At 49.9% G+C, this 25,102-nt stretch overlaps 1 protein-coding gene across 4 annotated transcripts in view; it reads right to left on the bottom strand.

The window, feature by feature from the left end:
* KAZN (kazrin, periplakin interacting protein) overlaps positions 1–25,102 on the bottom strand; it is a 227,778-nt gene that overhangs the window by 15,461 nt on the left and 187,215 nt on the right. The window contains exon 1 of one of the 4 annotated variants that reach the window (XM_074893085.1): positions 2,803–2,989. The exons of the other annotated variants lie outside the window; for them this stretch is intronic. Within the exon in view, the coding sequence (XP_074749186.1) occupies positions 2,803–2,959 (157 nt within the window). The 5' untranslated portion in view covers positions 2,960–2,989. Of the gene's footprint in view, positions 1–2,802; positions 2,990–25,102 lie in introns of those variants that run through there. 4 annotated transcript variants of the gene reach the window in all.

Below are 25,102 nucleotides of genomic sequence, written 5' to 3'. Positions count from 1 at the left end.
GGGGTGGGTGGAGGGGGTGGGTGGTGTCATTGCACTGTAATTCCTGACTCCCCTGAGGGAAGGAGGCATCACCCTGCACAGATGAGCCCTGACACACGCTGGCTCATTCCAGCCCCTTCCGAATCTGCTGCAAGTGGGCAGCGATTGAAATTAATGCAATTTAAACATTTCTTGGACTAATTGATGAAAACTACCATTCACACCGCAATAACTGGCTGTTAATTATATTTCAGCTGATAGCATTAAACTTCCACGACACTGTTGGATCCTGCATCCTTTACGCTTTAAGCACTGATTAGTGTTAACAGACAATGTAAGTAAGATTTTTTTTAGCTTTTTTTAATTGCGGTGAACACCTCCAGACAGCATTTGGGGCTGAAGTTTCCATTCCAGCTCCTGCAAATCCCATCTTGGACTCCTCTGAGCAGCAGATCCACCAGCCGTGCAGCAGCAAAGCCTTTTACTGGCCTTGGAGCAGACATCACTTTAAAAACATCCATTTAAAAGCCTGTTTTTTTCCATGTAACTCAGCTGACACAATTGCTGTACACGCGTTTCTGTCTTTGGAGGGTACATATTAAAAATGAATGCAGTATAAACGACAAGGTTTATGTTGGTGAAATGAGTATCTTAGGTGAAAGCTGCATTTTATGCCACTTTTGCAAGTTTACTGGCAAGATGGTTTTTGCTTTGCTGGGCACAAGTCAAGGGGGTTTTTCTCCAGGACATCAGCAGGAAAATGGCCAGAAGACGCAAGTGTGCCCTGGGTTGCAGCAGCAGCATATTGACAATGGCGGCCAAAGAGTGGGCAAAGAGAAAAGCCTCGTTTGTGGACCAAGAGCTTAAAATCAGCAGTAGATAACCCCGAAGGGTGATTTCACAGGGCCTGCAGAGATGCAAAGGGGGGAAAAAAGGGGCAAAACGGGAAAATGCAAAATCTGTGCCAACAGCATCACCTAACAGACCCTTAACCCACGTCCCTCCTTCCTCCTGCAGAGCTTTGGCCCAGAATATATATATATATATACACACACACACAAATATACATGTACATCACCTCCATCCTGGGATGGAAAACAGAAGGGTCATAGGATGAAGTACATTACTGGAAGAAAATAATGATTCAAGCCCTAGGGATGAGCTGAGCTAGTATTTTAAAGAGCACCTCATCACCTCTGATCATTAAGTAGCTCCCCAGCTTGGGACCCAAGTTTCTTGCAGAAAGGTTCAGCCAAACCCTCCTCCTGAGTAGCCTGCACGACGTACAGCTTTTCCCTCTCGGTACTTCTCTGCAAGGAGTAATTTGGAGGAAAAGCACAAATCGCCAGGCACAGGGCTGGGTGATGGCCGGGGGACGGAGCAGGGAGGCCAACCGCTGCCACTCTGACGTGTGCAAGCCGTCAGCCTCTCCACAGAGCACGGGCCGCACTCAGTAAAGCATCTGGTTAGCTCAAAATACACTCAGATTTGCAAAGAGACCCAATTACCGCTGCCTGGGACTTGGCTGGTGCAAAGCCAACGCATCCAACCTGTCCCTTTCACACCCACGCACCACAATGGATGTGCAGCGGCTCAAAACCACCCCCCCCCCCCCCATGGCATCATCTCCTCGTGGGGTTAAGCACAAGGGCCTGTATTTTGTCCATCGCCCCCGTCCGCCGAGTCCTACAGCCGCACATCCCGGTCCGTCCCCAGGTACAGTGCCTCCCGCAGCACCGCGGTGCTCCAGGACCTCGGAGGAGCTGTCGGCCACCACCGCTCCCTCCCGGGTAGGCACTGGGGTGCTCAGCCACGCGCTGCAGAGCCTCGCGGGCTTATTTAATAACATTGGCTCCACACATCCACCTTTTAAAGAAGGAAGCTTTAGATTTCATCCCTTGCTACTGGCGTGATGCTGCAAGCGAGTGAGCTGTCACACCTGAACACGGGTACGCCTGCTCCTTAGCGAGTTTGGGTTAAAGCTTTCACTCAATGAGTGTAAAGCCTTGCAAACACCATTTTTGATCATTTTCTGAGTTAGACACCAGCTTGGCCTTGGTGTTTCTGTATGGCTGCAGCCCCGGCATGGGACCCCCAGCCATATGCCCTGACCATGCACCATCAACCGGCGCTCACACCCATCTCACTCGCAGCCATCAGGCAGGACGTGCAGAGACCGCCTGCCTGTAAAGTTACCCCCACATCCTGGAACTCCCACACCCCAAAAAGGGATTATTTCCACCGTACAGACACCCGCTTGCTCAGCTACCCCGGCTGCATGCTGGCGGGTGTCTCACAGCAGATATAAAGAAATAAAACCTGATATAAACCTCCTGTGCATGCCGGCGGCAGGGGGGGAGGGCAGAGGGGTTCAGGAGCCAGGCTGGAGGTTGCAAAGGCTTTCAAAAGCACACACGGTTTAAAAGCAGCTGGCTGGTGGGTTGCGACCTCTGTAGTGGCCCCCAGAGCCGGCCACCGAGCCCTCCGTGAGCTCCCGGCACGCTTCAACTTCTCGGCGAGACAAAATGGACTACGGGGTGCGGGGAGCCGCCCGCCCGCCTTCCCCACTGCTGCAGGGGACCCGAAGCCCCTCGCCCCTGCCCTTGGCTTCGCCCTCGGCGTGGGGGGGGACGGCACAGCGACCCAAACCCACCCTCCTGCGTGGCCCCGGCGAGCTTCGGGGCACGCTCACCAGCCGCCTGGCGTTGTTTTGCTTCTCCCAGGAGGAAGCGAGCTACAACCGCACAAAGCAAGCAAAGGAGAGAAATGCACGCCGAGCTGCTCCCCTCCCCGCGCTGCCGTGACCCCCGGGGACCCCCTTACCTGCGTGGGCTAAGCAGGGGCACAGCACCCTGCCGCAAGCATCGTCCCCGGCCGCCCCTTGCCGTCCCCAGGGACCCGAACAATAGGCCGGGCGCGGAGCAAAGCCGCGCTCGCAGCGGCACGTCCCCGGCTTGCTCTCCTCCTGCTCTGACTTCATGGCGGGGAACAGCGGCGTTGGGGGTCCCCGGGGTTTGGGGCCCCCGGGTGGGCAGGCTCCTCCCCGGCACTGCGCGGAAGTATACGGCGGGCGCTACCTGCGCCGGGAATTTGACCCCTCGGCGGTCACCCAGTTTCCCCGGCCTGATGTCACGCCGGCAGAGGAGTGGCTTTGCCCGCCGCCCAGCCAAGGTGCGTGGGACAGGGGCCCGCAGCGGGCGAGCGCTCTCCCCGCCGCCCCCCAGCCAAGGGCTGCGCAGGAACCCGGAGCCCGGTCGGCGGCGGAAATGATTCCCAGCTCGCCGGCCATCGCTCCTGCCGCCACCCCCGAGCAGGCGGCAGCGGATAACGCCCGCGACGTCCCAGCTGGGCCACCGCTCCGCTGGCAATGCTCGGCCATCGCCGGCAGCACGGTGGGGAAACTGAGGCTCGAGGGAGGCAGCACACCACGAAGCAGCCCTGTCTCTGACATGCAGCTCGTGCTAGCTGTTCCTTGCAAGGGAAATAGACGCAGTATTTTTTTATTGCAGTGCGGTTGTTATTTATTTTGTCCAGGCAGGTTGCAACTGCACAACACCCGTGGCTGCAGGGGCACCATCGCAGACCAGTCCCCCTGTCACAAACCACCAGCAAGGAAGGGCAGAGAGACGGGAGCAGGTGGGATGGGGCAAGCAGGACACGGCAAAACCTGATGAGAAAGTAAGGGCTGCTTGCTTTTCTATAATAAAAGTCGCATAAACCTACACCAGAAAACCCAAAACTCTCTGAAACCCAGCTGACTCACGTTGCTTTTTTGCTCCCTATGGTACACGCAGCACCGTCACCTGCCTTCATCCAGCCGCCTGGGCTGGGTGTTTCCAAGCCCTCCACAACAGGCCCACTTCATAAATTTATTTACCCCACCAAAGAGATGAAGAACCAGGCAGAAGCACTTTGGGTTTATGAATCTGTGCCTGTCTCTTTGCTGCTATCCTCACTAGACGAACACTGCCCCGCTGCTGGCCCAGGGACGCTTTGCAGGCTGCTCCCTGCATGCACCTCTCGCTCAGACCACGGGGGCAAGACTTCCACAAAGTTCAGAAAACACAGTCTGAGACAGAAAATCACCATATTCTGCTTTCCAACAGCACCCCGCATGTAAAGCCTCTGCCAGCCACTGCGAACCCAGCTCCCCCACCCTACAGCAGCAGCATCTTCGGCATGGGGAAACTGAGGCACACCCTGCGTGCATGGCCTTTTACGTGTTTGGGAAGTGGGTGACAGTGTGTAACTGTGGGAGGAGTGAGCTGCCCCTGGCTAGGAGGAGATGCATGGGCCATCTCGGGCACCAAGTGAGCCCAGGTCAATAAAGCAGGTCCTTACCCACCTCAATGCCAGCCAGGCATTGCCCCCCCTCCCCACCCTGCTGCTTCCTCGCCAGCGGCTTGGGAAGGGGAAGGGAGTTGGGTTTGTTTTGCAACAAGCCCTGCTTTTCATCGCAACAAACTCCAGCGTGTACAACGGGCCGGCACAGACACGGCTCGCGCTGCCCGCAGCCCGGTGCATGCCGTGGCACTGCCCGCAGCATTGCTGCCGGGGTGTGTGATGCCTCTGTTGCTCCAAGCCCTGCTGTCGCCAACCTTGGCTCCTTGAAGCCCACAAAAAAAAGCTCTGCTCTCGGCCGCTGCGTCACCTCCCATCGCTCCCTGTTTGCACAACTCCCCTCCCCGGGGATCAAGTCAGAGCGCGCCCGCCTGTGCCGACTCAGCTCCCGATGCAGCGGGGACACCGCGGCGGCCGGAGCAACCCCACGCGCGCGAGGAAACACTGCTGGGTTTGGGAGCACCTGCAGATTTAATTCTGCTTTCCGAACGAGCACGGCGCAAAGGTAACCGGGCATCTCTTGGTGCGATCGGCCCCGGCACGGGAAGGTGCAGAGCGGCGATGTCCCCCACCCGAAGCAAAGGGAGGAGGTTCTCTGCGTCATGGGTGTTGCACAAGCCCCACGCTCCCCAGAAGCAGCTCCACGGAGCCTCCCCCGACCCGCTGTGCTCCTCTCTGGCAGAGGAGCCCGGGAGTGAGCGGGAAGGCCGGGCTGGGCTCGCATCCTGGCTCCTGCTGACTAATGGTGGCCCAAGCAGCGTTACTCACACCCGCAGCACCCTCACCCCCAGCGTACACATGCGGCAGGCGGGGCTGAGACGGTGCAGCACCACTGCTCTTTAACCCAGCGATGCTGCCTGCAGGGATTCCCCTGCCTCTTCCTACTTGATTAAAAACCCCTTTGGAAGGTGCATGGAAAAAGGGTGCTGGTTAATTAAAAGGCGGCGCATGCCTCGGCCAGGTTTATGGGGTGCAGCTGAGCTCCGAGCATGTCCCTGTGGCGGGCAGCAGTCGCGTTTTTGGCTGTGGTTAATTTGGGGTTGAGGTCTGGGTTTTCTCTCCTTGCTTTAGAGCATCCCACGACCAAATGCCGGTGGTGGCTGCTGCTGGGAGGGAGATGACACGACAGGGAGCTTTGCTCGTGCAGCGTCCCCTCTGGAGATGGCATCGGCCCTAAGGAGAGCTGGCTTTCCCCAGGGTCACAGGGCACCTAACTGGGAGACTGGGGAGGGAAGAGCTCGGTATCAGAACCAGTATCTGAAATTTGGATTTCCATGCAACCCAAACTGATCTGTAATCTCTAGGGAAAAGTCATCAGCACAAAACCTGGCAAAGTCTGGCTGTTTGAGCTCAGTGTTTCCTGGAGGTAGGTTGCTTAAAGTTTAAGCTCAGTGCTTGATTCAGGAGGACAACACAGAGAAGGCTGCAGTGCACCCAAAGGCACGGCATCCCCCCCCCCCAGTACATGGGCTGCCCTCCTGGAACGTCCTTTAGCAAAGCCTCTGGCATCTCTGTGAGCCCTGCAGCTGATGTGCAAAGAGGAAGGGGGAAAATAAAAAAAAACCAAAACCCAAAATATTGCCATCCTGCAACTGCAAAAATAAATGGCTACTGCAGAGATGTATCCCTGGCTGTGCGTGTGGGCGCGGGTGCTGCCGTCTGCTGCACACAGGATGCTTTAGTTGGGGCTGAGCCAGTCCCGTGCTGGGGGAAGCCGAGCCCAGGGGGGTATTTCTGTCCACTGAGTCACTTCCAACGAACCCCGGCTGCCGCCTGCGCCGGGAATGGGACGGGCGCTGGGTGTCAGGGCAGATGGGTCTGGCCCTTCATCCCAAACCCTGGCAGGGAGCTGCCAGCCCCCCTCAGCTCTCCCTAGCCACGACCCTTCTGCAGAGGTGGGGCAGGAGGGACCTTGCCACCCAAGCCCAGTTCAGATGGTCTCTGCAGATGAGGCTGATCCAAACTGGACAGCCTCCACCGGAGGACAAACCTGCATCACGTGCCCCATCTCCAGCCTCCCGGGCTTGGATATCCCATGAGTGTTATAGCTCTGGAACAAGGCAGCTACGGGTGGTCACCACCAAAATCTCCAAACTCCTTCACGGTCAGGCTGAAAATCCCAACCATCACCTACAAGGGCAGGGGCCACCAGAGACTTGCAATAAAGAGTCAAGTTGGGGGTCAAGAAGCACTTCAGCTTCATCATCACCACCCAAAAAGGTACCTTTCTCGCCAAAAAACTTAATGGCAGTTAGTAGTTGATTAAACACAGCTTGACCATACGGATATCAATGTGTATTACTGCCCTAAAGGCACAGGCACTCTGCAGAAGGTCAGCGATGCATTTACACACCTCTGGACAGGAGCTGGTCCTGGCAGAGCTACATTTGACCCGGAGAACAGAGCTGCTCATAAAAACCACATACCCATTGACTAGAATTGGAAAATCGAAAGACCTTGCACAAGGTCCCCTGCACCAAAATGACACTACTTCCAGGAAAACTCGCTAGAACATTTTCCCACACCCATGGAAACTCCCTTCCCCATCCCTGTCTCTCGTAAAAACAAGATAATGAAGCAAGGAGATGTTTCGAAACAGAGCTGATTTCTTTTTTTCCCCCCGGTTTTTCTTTCAAGCAAAACTTTTCTCAAAAAATGACACATTTTTGTCAAACATTTCACTCATGACAAATTGGCATTGTCACCGAGGAGAGCGCTCGGCTGGGAATTTCGGAGGCGCTTCGGGAAGCCTCCGTCTGCTTTTACTGAGTTAAAAATTGATGGCAGTGAGGTTGCAAACTGTAACGTGTGAGGCGAAGGATTAATTAACATAGATCTGGCTCCAAAACCAGAGGCGGGAAGAGTAATTTTCATTCAGGAACTTGGCACCACTTGGCACCTCCTCCTCCAGCACTGCCGGAGTATTTTAAGCTCCCGAAAAATCGCACGTGCATTGCCCAGAGCTTTTACAGTGATTAATTAAAGCCTCAGAGAGAAAAATCCAGAGGTTTTTTTTTTTTACGTCCCTACCCAGGCCATACACAGTGACTTTCCCCTTCTTTAAAATAGCATCGCAAAAGCTTTTTATAACGTAATGAGGCAAAAAAGTAATGAGTAAAGGGCAAACATAGAATCATAGAATTGTTTAGGTTGGAAAAGATCACTGAGTCCAATCATTAATCAATCTCATTTGGTATAGTCTCCTGAACTCACAGTTATTTCTATTGTGTTTTTTATTTTATCATGAGAATTATGGTTATCATCACAGACATTTTATGCCTAACAACTTCTGGGTTCCTTACAATATTTTCATTCAAATGCTAAAAGGCTGTAATGAGACTAAGATAATGGCCTGCAAAAATAAATGATACAGATGAGAATATGGGGAATTTGGGTTAAAAAAAAAACAAACCCACAAATAGAAATTATCCATCCTACCAATCAAAGAGAGTAACTGGGGAAAAAAAAAATTGTATTTTGGGTAGGGTTGTTTCACCTGGTACCTAAACCCCAAGACAGTCTGCCCTGCCCCATCCCAAGCGATGAGAACCTCTGCTTCAGAGAGCAGTTAGAAGGGAAGGAAAGCCCCAAATCCTCATTTCTGAGCTTGTTACCAGTTTATATTCACATCATTTACGGGCCACACACCCAAACTGTCAGCTGTGCCCTCTGCGAGCAGCCTGCTGCTCCTGGCCCAGGGTGGCACCTGCTCCACATTCCTGCCACATCTGGATCCAGCAGCAAATGTCACCAACTCCTTCCCACCCTCCCCACCTTCGTCAGCGCTAACGAGCATGCGGGGAGGCGAGGGCCAGCACCGACAGCCTGACATTTGCAGCCATGGAGGGGACAGGGCTCAGCCGGCCACCCGGCCTGGGTATCGATCAGCGAAACACAGGCTCTCCGAGAGCTTTGAACCACTGAACCCCACCAGAATCAATATTTTCCTTCTTAAAATAATGCTGGGGGGAAAAGCACATCTAATATAGATTCAGTGTTATTCTGGGTTTTACATTATTCATCGAACCTCGTCCTATGTCATGCTGCAGCGAATATATTACCATATATGATGACAAAGAAATTACACAACTCCTGCAAATATACGATAAAGTGGCAGCCTGGGCTGCTAAAACAGCCTGCTCGATTGGCAATCTCTCATTAGCAAAATGTAATTAAGTTGCTATACATTGAGGTTGTGCCTGTACCACCAGCCACTTTATGGTGAAAGACGAGAATAATAAATCAAAATAATAATAAATCAAACAGCAACAAAACCCAGAGCTGCATGGCAGGTCTCAAACTTCTGGAAACATTTTCTTGTCGAGGTTTGCGAAGCCTTATCTCACCCGCTGCACAGCCAGGAACGTCACTGCAAGGCCACCAAGGGCCATCGTGTCCCCAGAGCCACCCAGCTCAGCCCATCCGAGCAGGGACCCTGGGGGCACTGTCAGGGAATGGGCCACATGCACAGAAATAACAGGAGAAAAAGGAAGCCTACCAGGAAAGGTTAATAATTAATCCATATGTAAAAATGTGCTCCCATTTCTAAAAATCACTTTGCATCCTCAGTGACACGTGTGACTTTAATGGGGTTGAAGGTAGCAACTCAACTCCGAATTTGGACACTATCTTTACTAACCAGATGTTACTGCCTTTTTAAATTATTTTTTTTAAGCTGCCCTTTAGTTTCCGGAGAGTTTCAAATAAGCAATTCTAATGATCCCTCTTCATTAACGGCTCCAGCAATATATATAGGTGTATTGTGGAACTCAGCATAGAAAACATCTTTTTATGACACCTGCTGCCAGCCAAGCTGCTGCCCATGCAACCTGCAGCATTTATCAATATGAAAAGCATTTACCCAAACCCCATTTCTTTACACCCCAAACCTGCCACTCACTGGGCACAAGTGGCTTTGCACGGACCCACATCCTGCTCACATCCCCACCTGCACCTCCAGCAGCCCCAAAGCTGCATGGAACAAACATTTCACCCACCAACATTTTTGGGGCCACGCGCAGTGGTCAAATACAGATCTGGGAGTGGATGTGATGCACTGATGGGGTTGGAAACCTGCATCTTGCTGACACCTTCTTTCCCACCAGTGAAGCTGGCAAAGCACAAAACCCACCTTAGTGTGGTTGTGCCCAACATCCCAATGGCTGTTCAACTGGGACCATGAAAAGCAACGGGGCTTGTTCATGGGCATGGACTCAAAATGATGCTACAGCACAATTTTTGGTTGCTTGCAGGAATTCTAAAAAAAAAAAAAAAAAAGGAATAAAGCCCAACTGAAATCATTCAGCTTTGGAAGGCAGGTTAGGAAAGCCCAGGGGGGCTGCGTGGATCAATGACCCCATGTGCCCGGACGTATCCCATTCCCCTCCCATCCACTGCGTGTATCAACAGAATATTTATAAATCAATTGAAAGCAATTAATCAGCTAGAGGAAGATAAGGGATAATGAAGAAAAGAGATTAGCTGGCGATGCACAAACAGAGCTCCTCCGGGGAGGAACTGCTGTGGTTGGAAGCCTCCTCTGCAAAGCCTATTAGCTCCACTTAAAAAAGAAATTTAAAAGAGGCAACCTGAATAATTAAAAGCAAGAGTGCTAACAGCTTCTAAAAACCTGCAGCAGCCCTGTTTGTTAACCAACACGGCCCACCACAAAAGGACCTGCAGAGAAACCATCGCGCCGTGTTGCGGAGGGATGCTCGGCTGGAGCCGCATCCCCGCAGCGATGGACCGAGGGAGCCTCGTGCAGACGCTGGGAGGGACACGGGGCCGACGTTGCCATCCTGCTGTGTTCATTTAAGTGACCAACCCTTTCTAGCTGAGCTATAAATAATAACAGAGAAACGACTCCAGGCCTCGAGGTGAAGCCTCCAGGGATATACAGCCTAATATTACCCATCCAACGTATCCCATGGTAGCCTTCCAATCGTCAACCCGCTCCTTGTCAGAGAAGCTGGTACTAAATATACTGTCATTTCGCTTGCCAGCTGAAAAATTAACCTCTGGGAAGAGCAGCCTGCAGTCACATTTTCTGTATGTTCTCCTACAGACTTCTCCATCTTAATCCTTCCATGGCAAACTTTGGGAAGGGGAGTCTCAGGACAAGATCAGCAGCTGTATCGCTGCCCGTTAGCCATGCATTTCACACCTACACAAGATGTCAACACCAGGGCTGGGCTTAATTCAGTCTGCAGGACCAGCATCACCACAACGGTGCTACCATGAACCAGGCACTTTTCACCAAAATTACACCCCTGTGCTGCTCCGAGGGGGGCTACAAGCTGCCACTTCATTTCTGAGGAGCACACAAAGATGCTACGTCCCGCAGCCGTGACCTGCATCCTACAGGAATGCTCCCGGAGATGCCTACAGGAAACTTTTCCAGATCTGTGACTTAAAATCCCTGTACCTCCTTCTCCAATACAGCAGGATCCCACCTGAGAGCTGACACCCAGGTGGGCATCTTAAGAAAGGGCTCGGGAAGAGCCGCCAATTCTGAGGATTAAATGCAGCATTTCAGTAAAATACCTTTTTCAAGTAACACTTGACAAAATTGCCAGGTCAGGGCTGGAGCCCATGTGCGTTTTGAGGAGGGGAAGGAAAGAAAGCATCTCCTCGCCTTACTCGCCAACTTGCAAGGCAGCAATTTAACCTTCAAGGAAGAGCTCAAATTCATTTAGTAACAGCCCTTATCTACAGGCTGGGGGCAGAATAATTCTACCGAGAACAATATATAATAGATAAAAATAACTGCACTGCAGCAAGGAGATGGGCAGCATGGTGCAGGGCAGCACCGAGCAGCTTTCTCCCTGCTAAAACAGCCCATCAATTTAATGGCAAGTTAGGGGCCGACAGCAGGAGAACTGCCCCCATTCCTGATGTTTAAGGGGCTAATGTCAATTTAAAAGGCTAGCGCTTGTCTTGGCGGGTGTGAATTTGCAGGCTGAGCCCACATCATGCATAACCGGGATGTTCCCCAGCGGCCCATCACCGTAAGTGACTCAGAATCCTGTTTCCCAAAGCTTTTTTTTCCCCCCTCTTATTTTTCTAATAAAAAAAAAAAAAACAACTTGAAGGCCTTTCCAAGTGCCTAAGCAGCAAGGGAGACACATTTTATTTATGCACCATCTACAGAACTTCCAAACTATGTGTGTTAAAACCTCCTTCGCAGCAAAGTTTGTCTTTCCCTGCCAGGAGGTATAGGACAAAAATCAAACTCCTGAAGGTTTTCAACCATTTTTTCACCAAAACTTTATCACCGCACTAAATATCACGGCACACCTGACTACGATGAAATGAATACAACCCCGCCTCATAAAAAGACCAAACTGACCCCAAATCAGTACCAGCAGGCTGAAAAATGGGGAGGCAAACACCAACCCCTACCAAAAAATGTGCTTTTTTCTGAAATACCTGCAGTATTACTCAATGGGAGTGGTGTAACGCTGCCTGCTGCACATTGATTTTATACGCATGCACAAAGGCAGAAAAAGCCATTTAAAGCTTGGAGGGCTGCACTTGGTGCCTGCCTGGAATTAAATAATGCACTAGGTTGCAAAGTTAATAAAAGTGACAGCCTTTTATTAATCTTAGCTCGCACCGCAGCACTCGGAGCCAGCAGGCAGCCGCTCTCACAGTTATCAGTGCGTTGCACCAGGCAAACTTAGAGCTGGGAAAATAAAATCAAAATTTAAAGAAAAAAAAAATTTAAAAAAATTAAATTAAGACAAAACAGAGCAGCAGAAGCCACAGAAGATGCATGACAAAGCCAGTAGCAAAAGCCCAGATATCACCAGGGAGATCAGTCTTGCTAGGGCTGAAAACTGCATCCCAGAGAATGCGGGCATGGGAGGAAGCACAGCAACCCAGCTAAGCAGAGAAAAAACACTCACATTTTTCATTCCCAACCAGATGAAGCAAAATAGTGATTCCTTCTGGAGAAAGCCATGCTCTAAAATGTTTTATCTGGGACATGCAGAAAGCCCAGGGAGGTCGAGCATTGCAATTCCTCCGGCACCAAAGCACCAGGTGAGCATGAAGCTCCACAAAAACATGGCACTTACACCCGCTCCTGATGGACCCAAACACTGCACCATGGCTGGAAAAAAGGCAGGTGAAGGATCCGTTTGGTTTTTAGATTGCGTTAAGTGCCTTTTAAAGCTCCCCAGGAGGCATACAGTGCTTAGTTAAGGTTATGGGGTGGATGTGCAAAACCCTCGATGCCCGTTCTATTTTAACGAGCCCTGGTGCCCTCACAAAGGATGGCAGCGAGAATTGCCACGTGGCACATTCAAATCCCAGTCTTGATGCTGGATCTTCCTGACCCGGGTGGGATCCTGGTAATTTTTACAACAGGCCTATGAGCAAGACCAAGAAAGGTGCATTCCAGTTTCCATCTAAGCTTGATAGAGAGCATGGCTCTGACCCCCAGCATCCCCGGTCGCCAGGCAGAGCTGCAGAGAACAACAGCCCCAAGCCAGAAGCTTTCACCAACACAACAGTCAGCTTCATTTCGGTCTCTGTCACTGGGGTTCTTCCCCGTTTACTTGGGGTTCTTTCCCATTTCTCTGCAACCACTGCTGAAGCCAATGCTGGACCTGCCACAGCAGCTCCCAAACTCATCGGCAAGCCCCTCACTAGCCAAGTAGCCCAGCAGGAAAGCTTCAAGTACCAGGACACTGCTGCTGAGAGAAGTTTTTAGGGATAAGCATTTGGGCACCACGTGCAATACAACAGCCCCAACAGCATCGTTGGTGTGAGCAAATGACAAGGTATGGGGGGGGTGGGGGGGTGGGGAATAAAAATCACTGGAACGTTCACAACCCTTCCAACTGCTTGTGCAACAACCACCCGTGGTCTTACATCCCCTTCCCTGCTCACGTTTCCCCACATCACTTCAGAAAGTGCACCAGGACGCAGCAAAGATGCAACGAAGTTGCACAACTGCACGGCGACAGGCCGGCAGCACTCAGGGCTGCACCCCTTCACACGGCGCATCCCGCTGTCAGGACACCGTTTGCACTCGGGCTGTCTGTGGGGCTGCCACAGCTCCTACGGCGCTGGGGACGGTGACACTGCCATGGGGAGGGCTCCTGGCTCCGACGTGACTCCCGGCATCAGCACTGGGGCACAGCGTGCTCCAGGGGAGAACGAGGGGCACTAGGGAAAAAGAGGTGGGACAGGAGTTTATGCAGGGAGTAAAGAGGAAAAGCAGAGAGATTATTGGAGCAAGATGTGCAGCAACAGGAGCTGCCAATTTTCATTATTTCAACACAAGTCTCACAATATTTATTGGGTTTGGATTCTTTTCTTTTTTCCCCTCCCAAACTTCAGTTTCTTAACTCAAATGGACTCATGAAAATCTCAGCTTATAAATAAAAGTTCATGACTGTCCCCCAGTATAGCAACGACTGCTGCATTTTTCCCCATGTAAAGCAAAGCAAATAAAAGGAACCCTTATCTCTTCCAAACACACTTTACAACCTGGACCATTATCTTAAAATAGCTAGAGTTAGAAAATATAAATAGTAATAAATGATCCTAGGAGACAGGCACCCACGAAGCAATCATATTAAGTCAAAACTCAAGAATAATAATTCAAGCACAGGTTTCCAATGCATTACTTGACCAAGACAAAAAAAAAAAAAGATGTTATTTCCAGCTATTTACTCTCATAAAGGCTCCGATGTCATGCACCTTTTCTACACTGCCCTCACAGGACCTCTCCCAGGCTGTGCCCGGCACTGGGCACCGCCCCAGAAAAAATATTGTTGTACTGAAAAGATCAGGCCAATAATAACAAAAACATAACCAAAGCAACTTAGGGATTTGGAGGGGAAAAAATAAGCCATGAGGGAGCAAATGCAATGCATCTAACTTGGTGCAAGCAACAGTGCGTGGGAAAAAGATGCTGGGCTCGGTCTGCAAGATGCATCGGGCACGGGGCGTCTGCAAGGGGGACGTGAAGGAAAGAGCTGTGGAAAAATTAAGGAAATAACTGGTCGTTCACACACCGGACACTCAACACCTCATGCAGAATGCACCCAGAAAGACTCAAAATTGTTCAAAGCTTTTTTTTTCCTTAGCAAGACAGGGAGATTGTTAATATTTCAGCTGTTTTATGCCTTGTGCTGGGACAGGACACAGGCCAAGTCCCCTCTCCCCAGGGGCCACCTGCGAGATTAGAAGAAAGAAAACCAAAACCCACCCTAAAAATCAGGTTGGGGGAAAGGGTCTCCATCTGACAGCTCAGTATTTCCACATATAAAAGTCACAGGCAATGCTTCAAACACCCAATTAAGAGGCATTAGGAGAGGCACCGCGGAACACAGCCCCAACTTTTGCCAAGTTTAGCCGCATTTGGCAAACTCTCTTTTCAGCAATTTCCCCCCAGCTACGCTGCAGAAATGATAAAAAAAAATTCCTTTATTTTTTTGAGCGAGATTCACCCTTGCACCACAATCCCCGCAGGATTACAAATATTTGATGCAATCAGAAAGAAAACAAAACCATCCCAAAATGACAACTGAGAGGGAAACAATCTGGGAAGTTTTAACCTTCAAAATCTGTCTCTTAATTCTGGTTGCAATTTCTGCAGGCGAGGGAGGAAAAAACCACAACCCAAGTGGTGTCTGCTTCTGCGTTACAAAGGCAACTTTAGATGGGATTTTAAAATAACGTGATTATGCTATAGTTAATGCTATTAAAATTCAAAGTGCAAAGACAACTGATAATCCCAGCCAGTTCCTGGGACAAGAATCAAATCGTGCAACACAGAGCTATTCGGTGCTGCTTGCTGCTATCGATTTCCTTTTATTGGAAGAGAAAAAAAAGGGCCAATGGTCAACAAGGAAACCAAAACCTCTTTAGTAACCCAGCCTGCTCACTCACATTCAATACCAGCAGCTCAGCAAGCAAAAAGGAAACCGCTGGCAAACTCTGCACTGAGCTTCCAAAGTTAAAAAACAAACAAAAAGGAGATTTGGAAATAAAATCATCCCCTGGGCTGCCAAACCTGCCCAGGCACGAATACATCTGCCTGGGAGAGCTGCAGACCAGCAGCACAGCATGTCCTGGAGCAAAGCAGGGACCAGGCTCATCCCAGGGGCTGGGAGTGGTGATGAAGACGAACAGCCCCACAGCATCCGCAGCAAGACACGGCCTATAAATGCAAAAATATTTCCCTCTAAAAATCGCAGACCTGCAGCACTGCCCGAAGAGCAAACTCTTTGGACACCTGAAGTCCCAAACTTGCACCCTGTTATGCACCTCCGAGTGTTGCACCCATAAATCAGGCTCCGCATGTGTAGGAGCCACCAAGGGATCATTTAAGAGGAAACAAGCCAAAATACAGTCACTTGTATTTATAACACACAGAGTATTTTTATTTTTAGTATTTTTAACACGTGCTCAAATACAAGCTTGATTTTATACCAATTAATCCTATAGCCAGAGATTTTACTCTGTTCTTCAGCCACTTGCAAAATCCTCCTGAAAGATTGCTGGGGGTTATACAGGGATTATATTGTTTAGTGAGCCAGTTATAATCCCACTGATAAGAGGAGCTGATCCAGGCGGAGAGGCATTGGCTTGACGTTATTTGCAAATAAAAATTAAAACAGAGATAGCAGCAGGTTTGCTCAGCCTCCTGCCTTATCTCCAAAGTATGGCAGAGGGATATTAGTTGATCCAACTCTGTCTGGGGAAGGAAAGCAGGGCTCCAGGGGAATTCAGCGAAGGCAGTTTTTCCAGGCATTGGCAGCCCTAAACACTGCGGAGAAAAGCAAAATACAGCAACAAAAATGCACGGCAGGACCTGCACACTGGGAGTTTTGGGAACAGACACCCGGAAATTGGGTCTTCTGTGACTATGGTTTCTTATATGGGGAAAAGCACCTATAGGCCGTACCAGCCCAGCCCACCTGCAAAGTTAAAATGGCATAAAATCCCTTTCTTATTGCAAATAACCGAGCAGGCTGGCCAGAAAGCAGCCTGACCCTGCCAGCAGCTCAGGGGGTGGAGGCTGCGGTCCTGAGGAGGGCAGGAAACCCGAGCTGCCTCCCTGAGAAATCCCAGAGAGCCAAGTTCAGCTTTACGGCATCACAAGCAGCATCTCCAGAGACAGCGAGTCCAAAAGAAACTCTCCCCCGCCTTCACAGCTATAAATAGGGTAGGACTGGATATTATCTGTGATGCTTAACACAGTTATTTCAGTAAATCACCCTTGGGAATTTCAACCAGGACTATTCTGATGCTGGAAAATGATTTGCAATTAATAAAAAATTTCTTAAATTTTTTTATATGTTTTTCTTTTTAGACCTCCGGTCACAAATAAAGCTACCTGGAGCCATTTGTTTCCTTAAGCCTGGTTGTGAAAGGGCCAGCACCACACAAAGCACTCCTCGACTTTAAAAGAGAGGAAGAGCGGATGCAGAACGGGGTTTGGTCCAAAGCCAGCTTTTCCCTGAAAATTCCATCTATTTGCGAGCATGTTCCTTTCTGTCCTCCTTAGCAGTCATCGTTATTTGGGCTCAATCAATACCACCAGATCCCAGGTGTACCTTCGGGGGGATTTGTAAGCCTTTAATACTCTGTAACACGAGCAGATTTACATGCAGGAATTTCTCTCCAAATGTCCAGAGAAACTTGTGTTTTGGGGCGGAAAAGGGGAGCCCTTGGGGGGATATCCATATTTTAAGGACTGCCATGACTTGAGGACCAGACAACCAGCATCTTCTCCAGCCACTTCTCATGTGTCTGCTCCACCATCGCAGCAGAGAAAGAGAGGAAAAACAGATCAAGACAGCCACACGGGGAAAATAACATGAGTTTTGGTTGTGCTGGTGGCACGAGGTACAAATGCAGAGCAAAGGAGGGCCAGGGAAATCCACAGGCAATGCAGGGGGATGTAACCCAGGCTGTACAATTGCACAGGTCCCCGAGGTGGTGCTGTGCACAGACCACACCGATGCCGCGCAGCCCCGCATTTACCGGTGCAACGCTCCAAGGGACACGTTGGGGGCATCGCCTCTCGCCCAGTCAGACCCCGCTCAGCACCCCCAGTCCCAGCGACACCATGAAAGCAGCTTAAAAAATACCACAAGAGTAAAAACGCACATCCTGAGTTTCTTTTACCTGCTACCTGGCTTTTGAGCACACCGGATTTTTGAGGAAAGATACAGTGAAAACACAGAAGAACTGCAAACCTGTTGCGAACAGTGAAGCGCCGCGTTCCCAGGCACGAACACAAGATACGCTTTCAGAGAGAGAACAGCTTTTTATCAGGGACTGCAACCACATTTTTCAAGAATATTATCCTAAAACAAATACAATCCTCCCATTTTTTTTGAAAAAAAGGTGAGTATGTAATGATGCCATGGCCTTGAATATTCCCAACAGCCTCAGCGAATCGCAGGGTACATTGGCATGTAAATGTGAATTAAAAGCCTAATTTTTAGATATCCGAGCTTGTTTTGAGAGACAAATAACAGTGCCTGCTCTGAAGAAGAAATAACGGGGCACAACCATAACCGAAAGCTGAGCCCCCAGTGCCTGGCAGCATCCCCTTCAGCGCAGGTATCACTCACAGCCAGCACACAACGCAGGATTAGGGGTGACGGAGGAAGCCAGCAGCAAACCCCGCGAGGGGAAGCAGCCCGGCTGAGATGGACGGCTCTGCAAAGCCTGCCAAAATATTTTATGAAGCAGCTGTGCATTAACAGAAACACAGAGAAACGACCCGGCTTCCAGCTTGAATTCCAACCATTCACATACAGCATTTCCCTGGCTAGGTAATTGCGACAAAGCCTATTATCTTCTGTGCCAGTTGTTGAAGTGTCATTAGGACAACTCAAATGAGAGGCTAAATTCTCCTATACACACCATTTTAATAATTACAGCCTTTTATACTGAACAATATACAGCAAAGGATGGACAAAGGAGGGTGCCAGGCTGACAAAGGGGATGCTCAGCCCCCCCAGGGGCTGCAAATTGATTGTTTCCCCCCCCACCTTCTGCGGAACAATTACTTCTTGCTCCTTTAACAGCTCCTTGAGCAGAGCTTTAGGCCATTCAGGGAGAAATGCAGACCGCTGTTATGACGGAGATATGCATCTCCATCACGCAGGGGTGAATTTCATAAGCTGGCATAAACCACATGTAATATCGACTCAATTGTGTAGGATTTTACAGCCTGCTTCAGGACGCACATCATCAGCCCCAGCTCACACGGGCAACTTTTCCACTGGCCCCCGTGTATCCTGCGATGCAAGCAATGCACCACGGAGGCTGCACCTCCTGGGCCCTCGCTGTCTTCTGGAGGGGTTCCCAAAAATAATTCAATGCAGTCTAATGTACTCTGTTACACATCGAGGCCTTTTAAATTTGTTTAATTAAAAGTCAAAAGCATGTTTTAAATGAATACCCAAAACAAGGGGGGAAGGGGGGGGCAAGCATACTCTAAAAATGTAGTATTTTCAAGAGATAATTCCACACATGAATATTCCCAGTCATCTCAGCATCCTCCAGTTCTGCTCATATCTATCCCCAAAGCTGCAAACAGTAACTTCAAAGCCAAACTCTGTTTCCAACTGGAAACCCGTGGACTGGTCGTCGGTGGATTCGGGGAGCTGCAGGGCAGCTGGGATGCCCAGCCCCAGCTGCCACGTCCCCAGGGCTGGGCGAGTGCCCTCTCGGCTCAGGGATCACTAACCCCAAAACGAGCACTACGCCTCCGTGCGTATATAACCTCTATTGCCTTGACTGCACCTGCCCACAGAAAACGCCGAGGACCAAAACCCGCCCTTGGCAAGGCAGCATCGCTCCTCCTCGGCAGCAACCACGCAAGGACAGGGAACTTTGTGATCCTCAGTACAAGACGACATTCAACATCCCAGAAATAACAAGCCCAAGGAGGACGTGGGGAGCTGGGGAACGCGCTGTCTAACCGGATTAAGCTCCAAAATCATCCTTCAAGATGCAACAAAGCAGCAGTTCTCCCCAGAGCGGCCGGGGCACTAAGGACGCAAGCACAGACCTAATTTCTATCCACGCAGCAGACCCCTGGCATTTATCTCTGCTGCCTAAAGACCCGCTGAAGTCCAGAGGATCTCACCACGAATCAGCGTCAGCGAGGGCTTGGCGGACTCGGGCCGCCCTTCAGCACAGCAGCGTTAGGGCCCCCCCAAAGAGCTGCACCAGAATTCAGACCAAGAAGCAGCATTTCAGAAAAGCTGTTATCCTGGGCTTTTCAGCTCAAACGTCTCACATGAAAGAGAGGAATTTCCCTCCCAGTGAATAGCGGTTTATACATTCTTTGGCAACTGCACTACCATTAGCAAACACAATCTGTATTTCTGCCTCGCTCATTTGTTTGCCAAGCATATTTGAAAGGAATATTTTATCCACCGTGAGACACACCCTGGAGGCTTCGCCTGCTGACGTAAGCGACCGTGCACAGAGTTTCACGGCAGGTAAGAGGCTTGTTCCCGCAGAAGGCCACCTCAGTAAACCCCACCTGAATAAATCCCATCTGCAAAGGGCGTCTGAACAGCTTAACACGAGGATGGGTGGCTGAGGAGGTGTCACCCCAGCCACCACCGCTGCCAACAGCATCCCAGCCCCTCTTCTGACCTGGAATAAAACCTGGTGGGAATAAGAAAGGGGAAATTGAGCTGCACCGGGGCACGGTTAAAAAACACATGTTGGATCACGGACCGGAAAGATAAAGTGCCCTCCAGTCCCAAACCCAGGGCTGCCACCTGAAATGCTGTTTCAGCAATGCCGGGTCCCCACCAGCACCTGAAGCTTCACAGATTTTTGCCTTTCTACAGGTTTGGGCTGAGCTCAACCCTGCTTCCTGGAAGCAGTAACGCTGGGTTTAAACCAAGTTGTTTTCAGCTTATGGCCCAAGTGCATTTGCCTAGGATATCATTTAAACAAAACTCCCTTAAAACACCAAAAACAGAAATTTGTGCTTCCACGAGTACTTTTTTCCCTCCCCTTGGTGATCCGCATATCAAATATACTTCCTTTATGAAAAAAAGTGATAGAGGAAAGGGCTTGTTTGACATATTTTCTTTCTCCTCTGACCCAGCAAGCTCCCACAGGCCAGCCAAGCCTTTCCAGCATCACCAGCGCAGCAGAAGCGATGCTCCCAGCCCTCGGGCAGCTCAGCTCCTCGCTGCAGCCCTCCTGGGAATTGCTGAACTATTGCAGCACTCGCCTAAGAACCGGCTTATACGCTCCTCTGAGCTGGGTCTAGAACAAATCGAGACGTATCCCTAACCTGAAAGCAGAGGTTGCTCTGAACACACATGGGAAGAGATCTACTAGGAAAGGAGCAGCCAGCTTGCAAAGCACCGTCACCCAGCCCCAGCACGCTTAACAGTCCTTTTTTTTTTTTTTCTTCTACATGTTTAATTTCTTTTTCCTGCTTTCTGGCTGTATTCTGCTCCTATAGCTGGGACAGCACATGCTCCCATGCAAACCTTCTCCAAACCCACACCAGGGACTACTGCTATGAGAACAGCAGCTCCAGTGCTGCCCGAGTCCCAGCAAGGGAAAAACCACCCCCAAGGCAGAGCACACACCCAACACAAGCTCTCCCACCCCCTTTTTTTGGGGGGGAGAAACTCCCAGCAGCTCCATATCCAGGCTGGTGGCCCAGGCAAGGCATGAACCGCCGACCAGCAGCTGGGAAGCTCCCCAATCCCACCAGCAATTCCCACAGCCAGCCTGTCCCACTTTTCATTTCCAGCTCAACCTTTACCCTCTTTACTTAGCTTCCAAGTTCAGTTGAAGACATTACCCTAATTACAATTATCTCTGGCACCGCTCTGATGACCCAGAGAGCTGTTCCTGTCTCCCGCTCACTTCCCTCGCGTTTCGGTGATCCTGGTTTTGCAACCTGTCCCAAGAATTCCTGTTTGGGGCTTTTTTGCAACAGCTCCAGTTCAGCCAAAAAGCATGAGAAAGGGTGATGCTGTAGGAAAACTGAGAATAAATGGAAAAAAAGTGACAATGGTGGTATGAGGGGAAAACCACATCATTTTAAACTAAGAATACGTCCGCTCCCCCAGATACTGTCTGAGCTAAGGACGGGGTGATTCAGGAAAAGGCTCGCAGGCGTGGAGCAGATGGTTCAGTGTTAGTCCTTACCAGCAGCCTGGGGCTAATTTGGGGAGCAAGAAGAATTTCCCTGCTTTGCACCCCTGCAAGCCACACGCCTGGCGCCAGGGGATGGGTGGAGGGCTGGGATCCCTCACTTCAGGGTACATTTTCAGCAGCTATTTAAGAGCTTAGTGGGATTTTTCAGAGGCATCTAAGCCGGTTAGGTGCCTAAATCCCACTGAAAGTCCCTTTGAATACTGCTACCTTCCTAAAACCCAGCCGGTGCTTATTAGTGTCATTACACACTTAAATACCTCCATCCACACGTCCTAATCCCATGGCTGGGAAGCTGCTGACCACCACCAGCCACAGCTGCCAGCTCACCAGCTCTGCAACAGGGGGGCAGGGGACCCCCATTTTGGGGCAGACCAGGCAGCCACCACTTGTGCTGCCTCCCACCCCTCCCGACTCAGTAACACAGTGCAGCGAAGGCTGTTTGGGTTTGTTTCTCTTTTTTTTTTCCACCCTCTTGCTCTATCTCTGTGAGCATCATCATGAAGGGAAGATCACTATCTACAAAGTCTCTTTGAAACAGGCGTAAAACAAAAAACTGTATTTCCTCCTGCTTCGCACAGGCCCCCACCCCGGTCCCAGCGTGGGATAAACCTTTAAAAGCAAGGAGCAACCTGAGAGGGAGACGCATTAGAGCCAACCACTTGGCCTGCCAGCAGTGCTCCGGACACACGGATGCTGCTGCAGTTTTCAGAGCTGCTGCAAATCCAACCCTGGGTAACACACATCCCTCCTGGCAAATACCCCATCGCTCCAAATCTGGGGTGATTTTTACCCTTCTGAAGTTGCAAGGGCAGGAGAGGCAGCTGCAAGCTGTGCTTTTGGGGGTGTGGACCCTCCCAGCTCTCTTCGCCCCCACCCTCGAGCCAATTTAATTCTCCTACAAACCTCTCCGATAACACAGGGAAAGAACATGCCCGAGCGCGTTTGGCTTGGATCATGTCAAATACACTTTAATTGGTGATAATTTCTGCATGCCTGCTATATCCAAGTGAAAATGAAACGTATGGGCTCCTCTCCGCTCTGCAGCTTAACACTCCTCAGCGAGTCAGTAGTAAAAACAAGGGGCTGCAGCAACAGGAACAAAAAGATCAACTTCTAAAGGGCAGCTCTTCTAAAAGCATCATGAGACGTTTAAAGTTAGCAATGATATAGGAACAGGCAGCAAACTCCAATTTTAACAACTATAAGGGATTTGGAGAGATTCTCCCCTTCCTCTGCTGAATGGAGGAGGGACGTGTGGCATTAACGCAGCATCAGGGGGGCACATTCCCCTTTCATCATATGTACAGGCATGACAGAGCAGCCCCCCCAGACACCTGATGTTCAGGGGAGGATGCACCAGCTCTCCATCACTTCTGCCCAGCTATAATATTTGATCGATAACCTTACTCACATCCACAGGCAGATGACGGCGCCTGCTGTTTGCTCCTCCAGCCCTTCGACCGGGGGACAGAAACACGATAAACCCGGGAGGGACAGAGTCCCCATGGCAAATAAACACTGACACGGCCAGTTTGTGAATTATCCACTGGGTGAGGAATTATCGACCTGGGCTATAAACGGCTGAGGAGCCAGCGCCGGCGCAGAAACCTGAATGGAGTTGTGATTAATTCACACACACACACACACACAAAAAAAGAGCTAAATTCACGGGATAATTTTATTTCCCGCAATTAATTTGACCAGCTCTAATTGCACCATAAAGCAGATTCATGCTCCATGTCTTTGAGGTCTCTGCTTCTTCCCCCAAACTGGCTCTCACCAGCATTAGGGCTCTGCAAAGGGCAACGTTAGGGGGTTTCTGGTTTTGGGGGCTCTACAGTAGGGCAAGTCACGGGCCCACTCAGAAAGCAAAAAGCATGCGATGAAGCCATGAAGCCAGCTCCTCCAGCACCAAGCAAGCAGGGACAAGTTTTAAGCTGCATTTTGCACAGGTAGTCACCATCCCAGAGAAAATTAGATGTTGCAGGTCCCCAAGGTTTCCAGCCTCTCCCTGTTTTTTCTCCGGCATGCTCAGCACTGAGGCCACCTTTGCACCCCTCCTCACAGCTGAAATGGAGCTGGTAGGTGGGAACGGCAACCAGGGTGTAATAATTCAGATATTCCTCAGGGAGTGCCAGCAAGAAAAGCACAAATCTTTCCTTTGAGCCACATGTGAAAGGCAGTCTTTGTGTTCGGGAGCATCATGGGCATTTTGAATCTGTGCTGGAAATCTGAATCTAATCTGATCAGCTCTTTCATTTTAGTTCTTTAAAAACAAGCCCAACAACTCTATATAAACAAAATCTGCTGAAGCTCTTGTCTTCCCTCACCTGCCTGATTGTTTCTTTCCCCCTTGCTCTGCTGTATCAAAATAAACAAACACCATCTATTGATTCCAGCTGTTCTCAGAAGATTTGTGGCAGAAATCTGATGTTCGCTGAGTTATTGCAGAGTGATAACTGCATGCCCACTGGTTGGAAATGCTTCTTTGGAACAAAAAGAGAGATAAGAAGTGGCTATATCACATAGCAAAGGACATGCTTTGCTTTCTCAGACTAGAAAGAAATGTGAAGTATGACTTTTTAAATAATTCATTTTGACAAGTCTCCATCCTTCCTGGTTTTGTTTTTTTAAATCCAGGATACACTAGCAAAATCAATACAAGAAATACAGAGGTTTGCTGTTATTTTGGCTTCCAGAAAGCAGTGGAACTCACGGACCCTGCATCTCCTTGGATCCAGCACTCAACCATTTTCAACAATCATTCCTGCAAAAATACATTTTTCTGTTGCATATACATGACTGCACCAAATTAAAGGCTTCGCTCTCCCCGGTATCTTCTGCAACCCACAAAACTTCAAATTAACCTTTTGCTTTCAGAGTAATTAATGCTGCAACAACGCTAACAACCCAGTTTAATGCCAATACACCAGAGAACTGGCACAGCCCGGATTGGGATGCCCTTGCAGAAAGGCTGTCCGTACTGAAGGTGGAATTATAATCTTCTTAGAGAATGCCGTTTAGCTCTGTAATTGCCTTACATTGTAAAATCCTGCAGAAAGAAATCTGCTCTGTAGCACATTTGGTACATTCTGGTCCTTGGCCAAGCTCTGCACAAGTCCAGCAGACCCTCTTGGCTTTGTTCCCCCTTAAATTTTACTTTTTTGAGTTTTCTATATAGTTACCACATCAGGATTTCACATGTTTCACAAACAGGGACCAAAAGCACCAGTGAAACGACAGAGACCACAATACAGAAGTGCCCTAGACCAAAAGTCACATGAAACCGCACAAAAGAAATCTGGATTAAATCAACTACAATAGCTTAAATTGAGCTACCTTCACCCTAAAACCAGAATCCAGCCCAAACTAACACCAGTCTCAGATTTCTGAGGTCTACTGAACACCACATACCTCATCCCCATATGGTCATGCTCCACAGGGTCATCCCCCCTGCGTTTCATATACCTTTGCTGGCAACTCTATTAAAAATCTCATATACCTCACTCATAAAATTACAGATTTTGTCACAAACCTACCTTAAGTTGACCTATAGCCATCAATAACGGAGCGTTTCTGCACCATGGCCAGCCCAGGGAGG

The sequence above is a fragment of the Strix uralensis genome, chromosome 23, assembly GCF_047716275.1.
Source record: "Strix uralensis isolate ZFMK-TIS-50842 chromosome 23, bStrUra1, whole genome shotgun sequence".
NCBI lineage: Eukaryota > Metazoa > Chordata > Aves > Strigiformes > Strigidae > Strix > Strix uralensis.
This window is presented reverse-complemented; position numbering and strand designations above follow the sequence as displayed.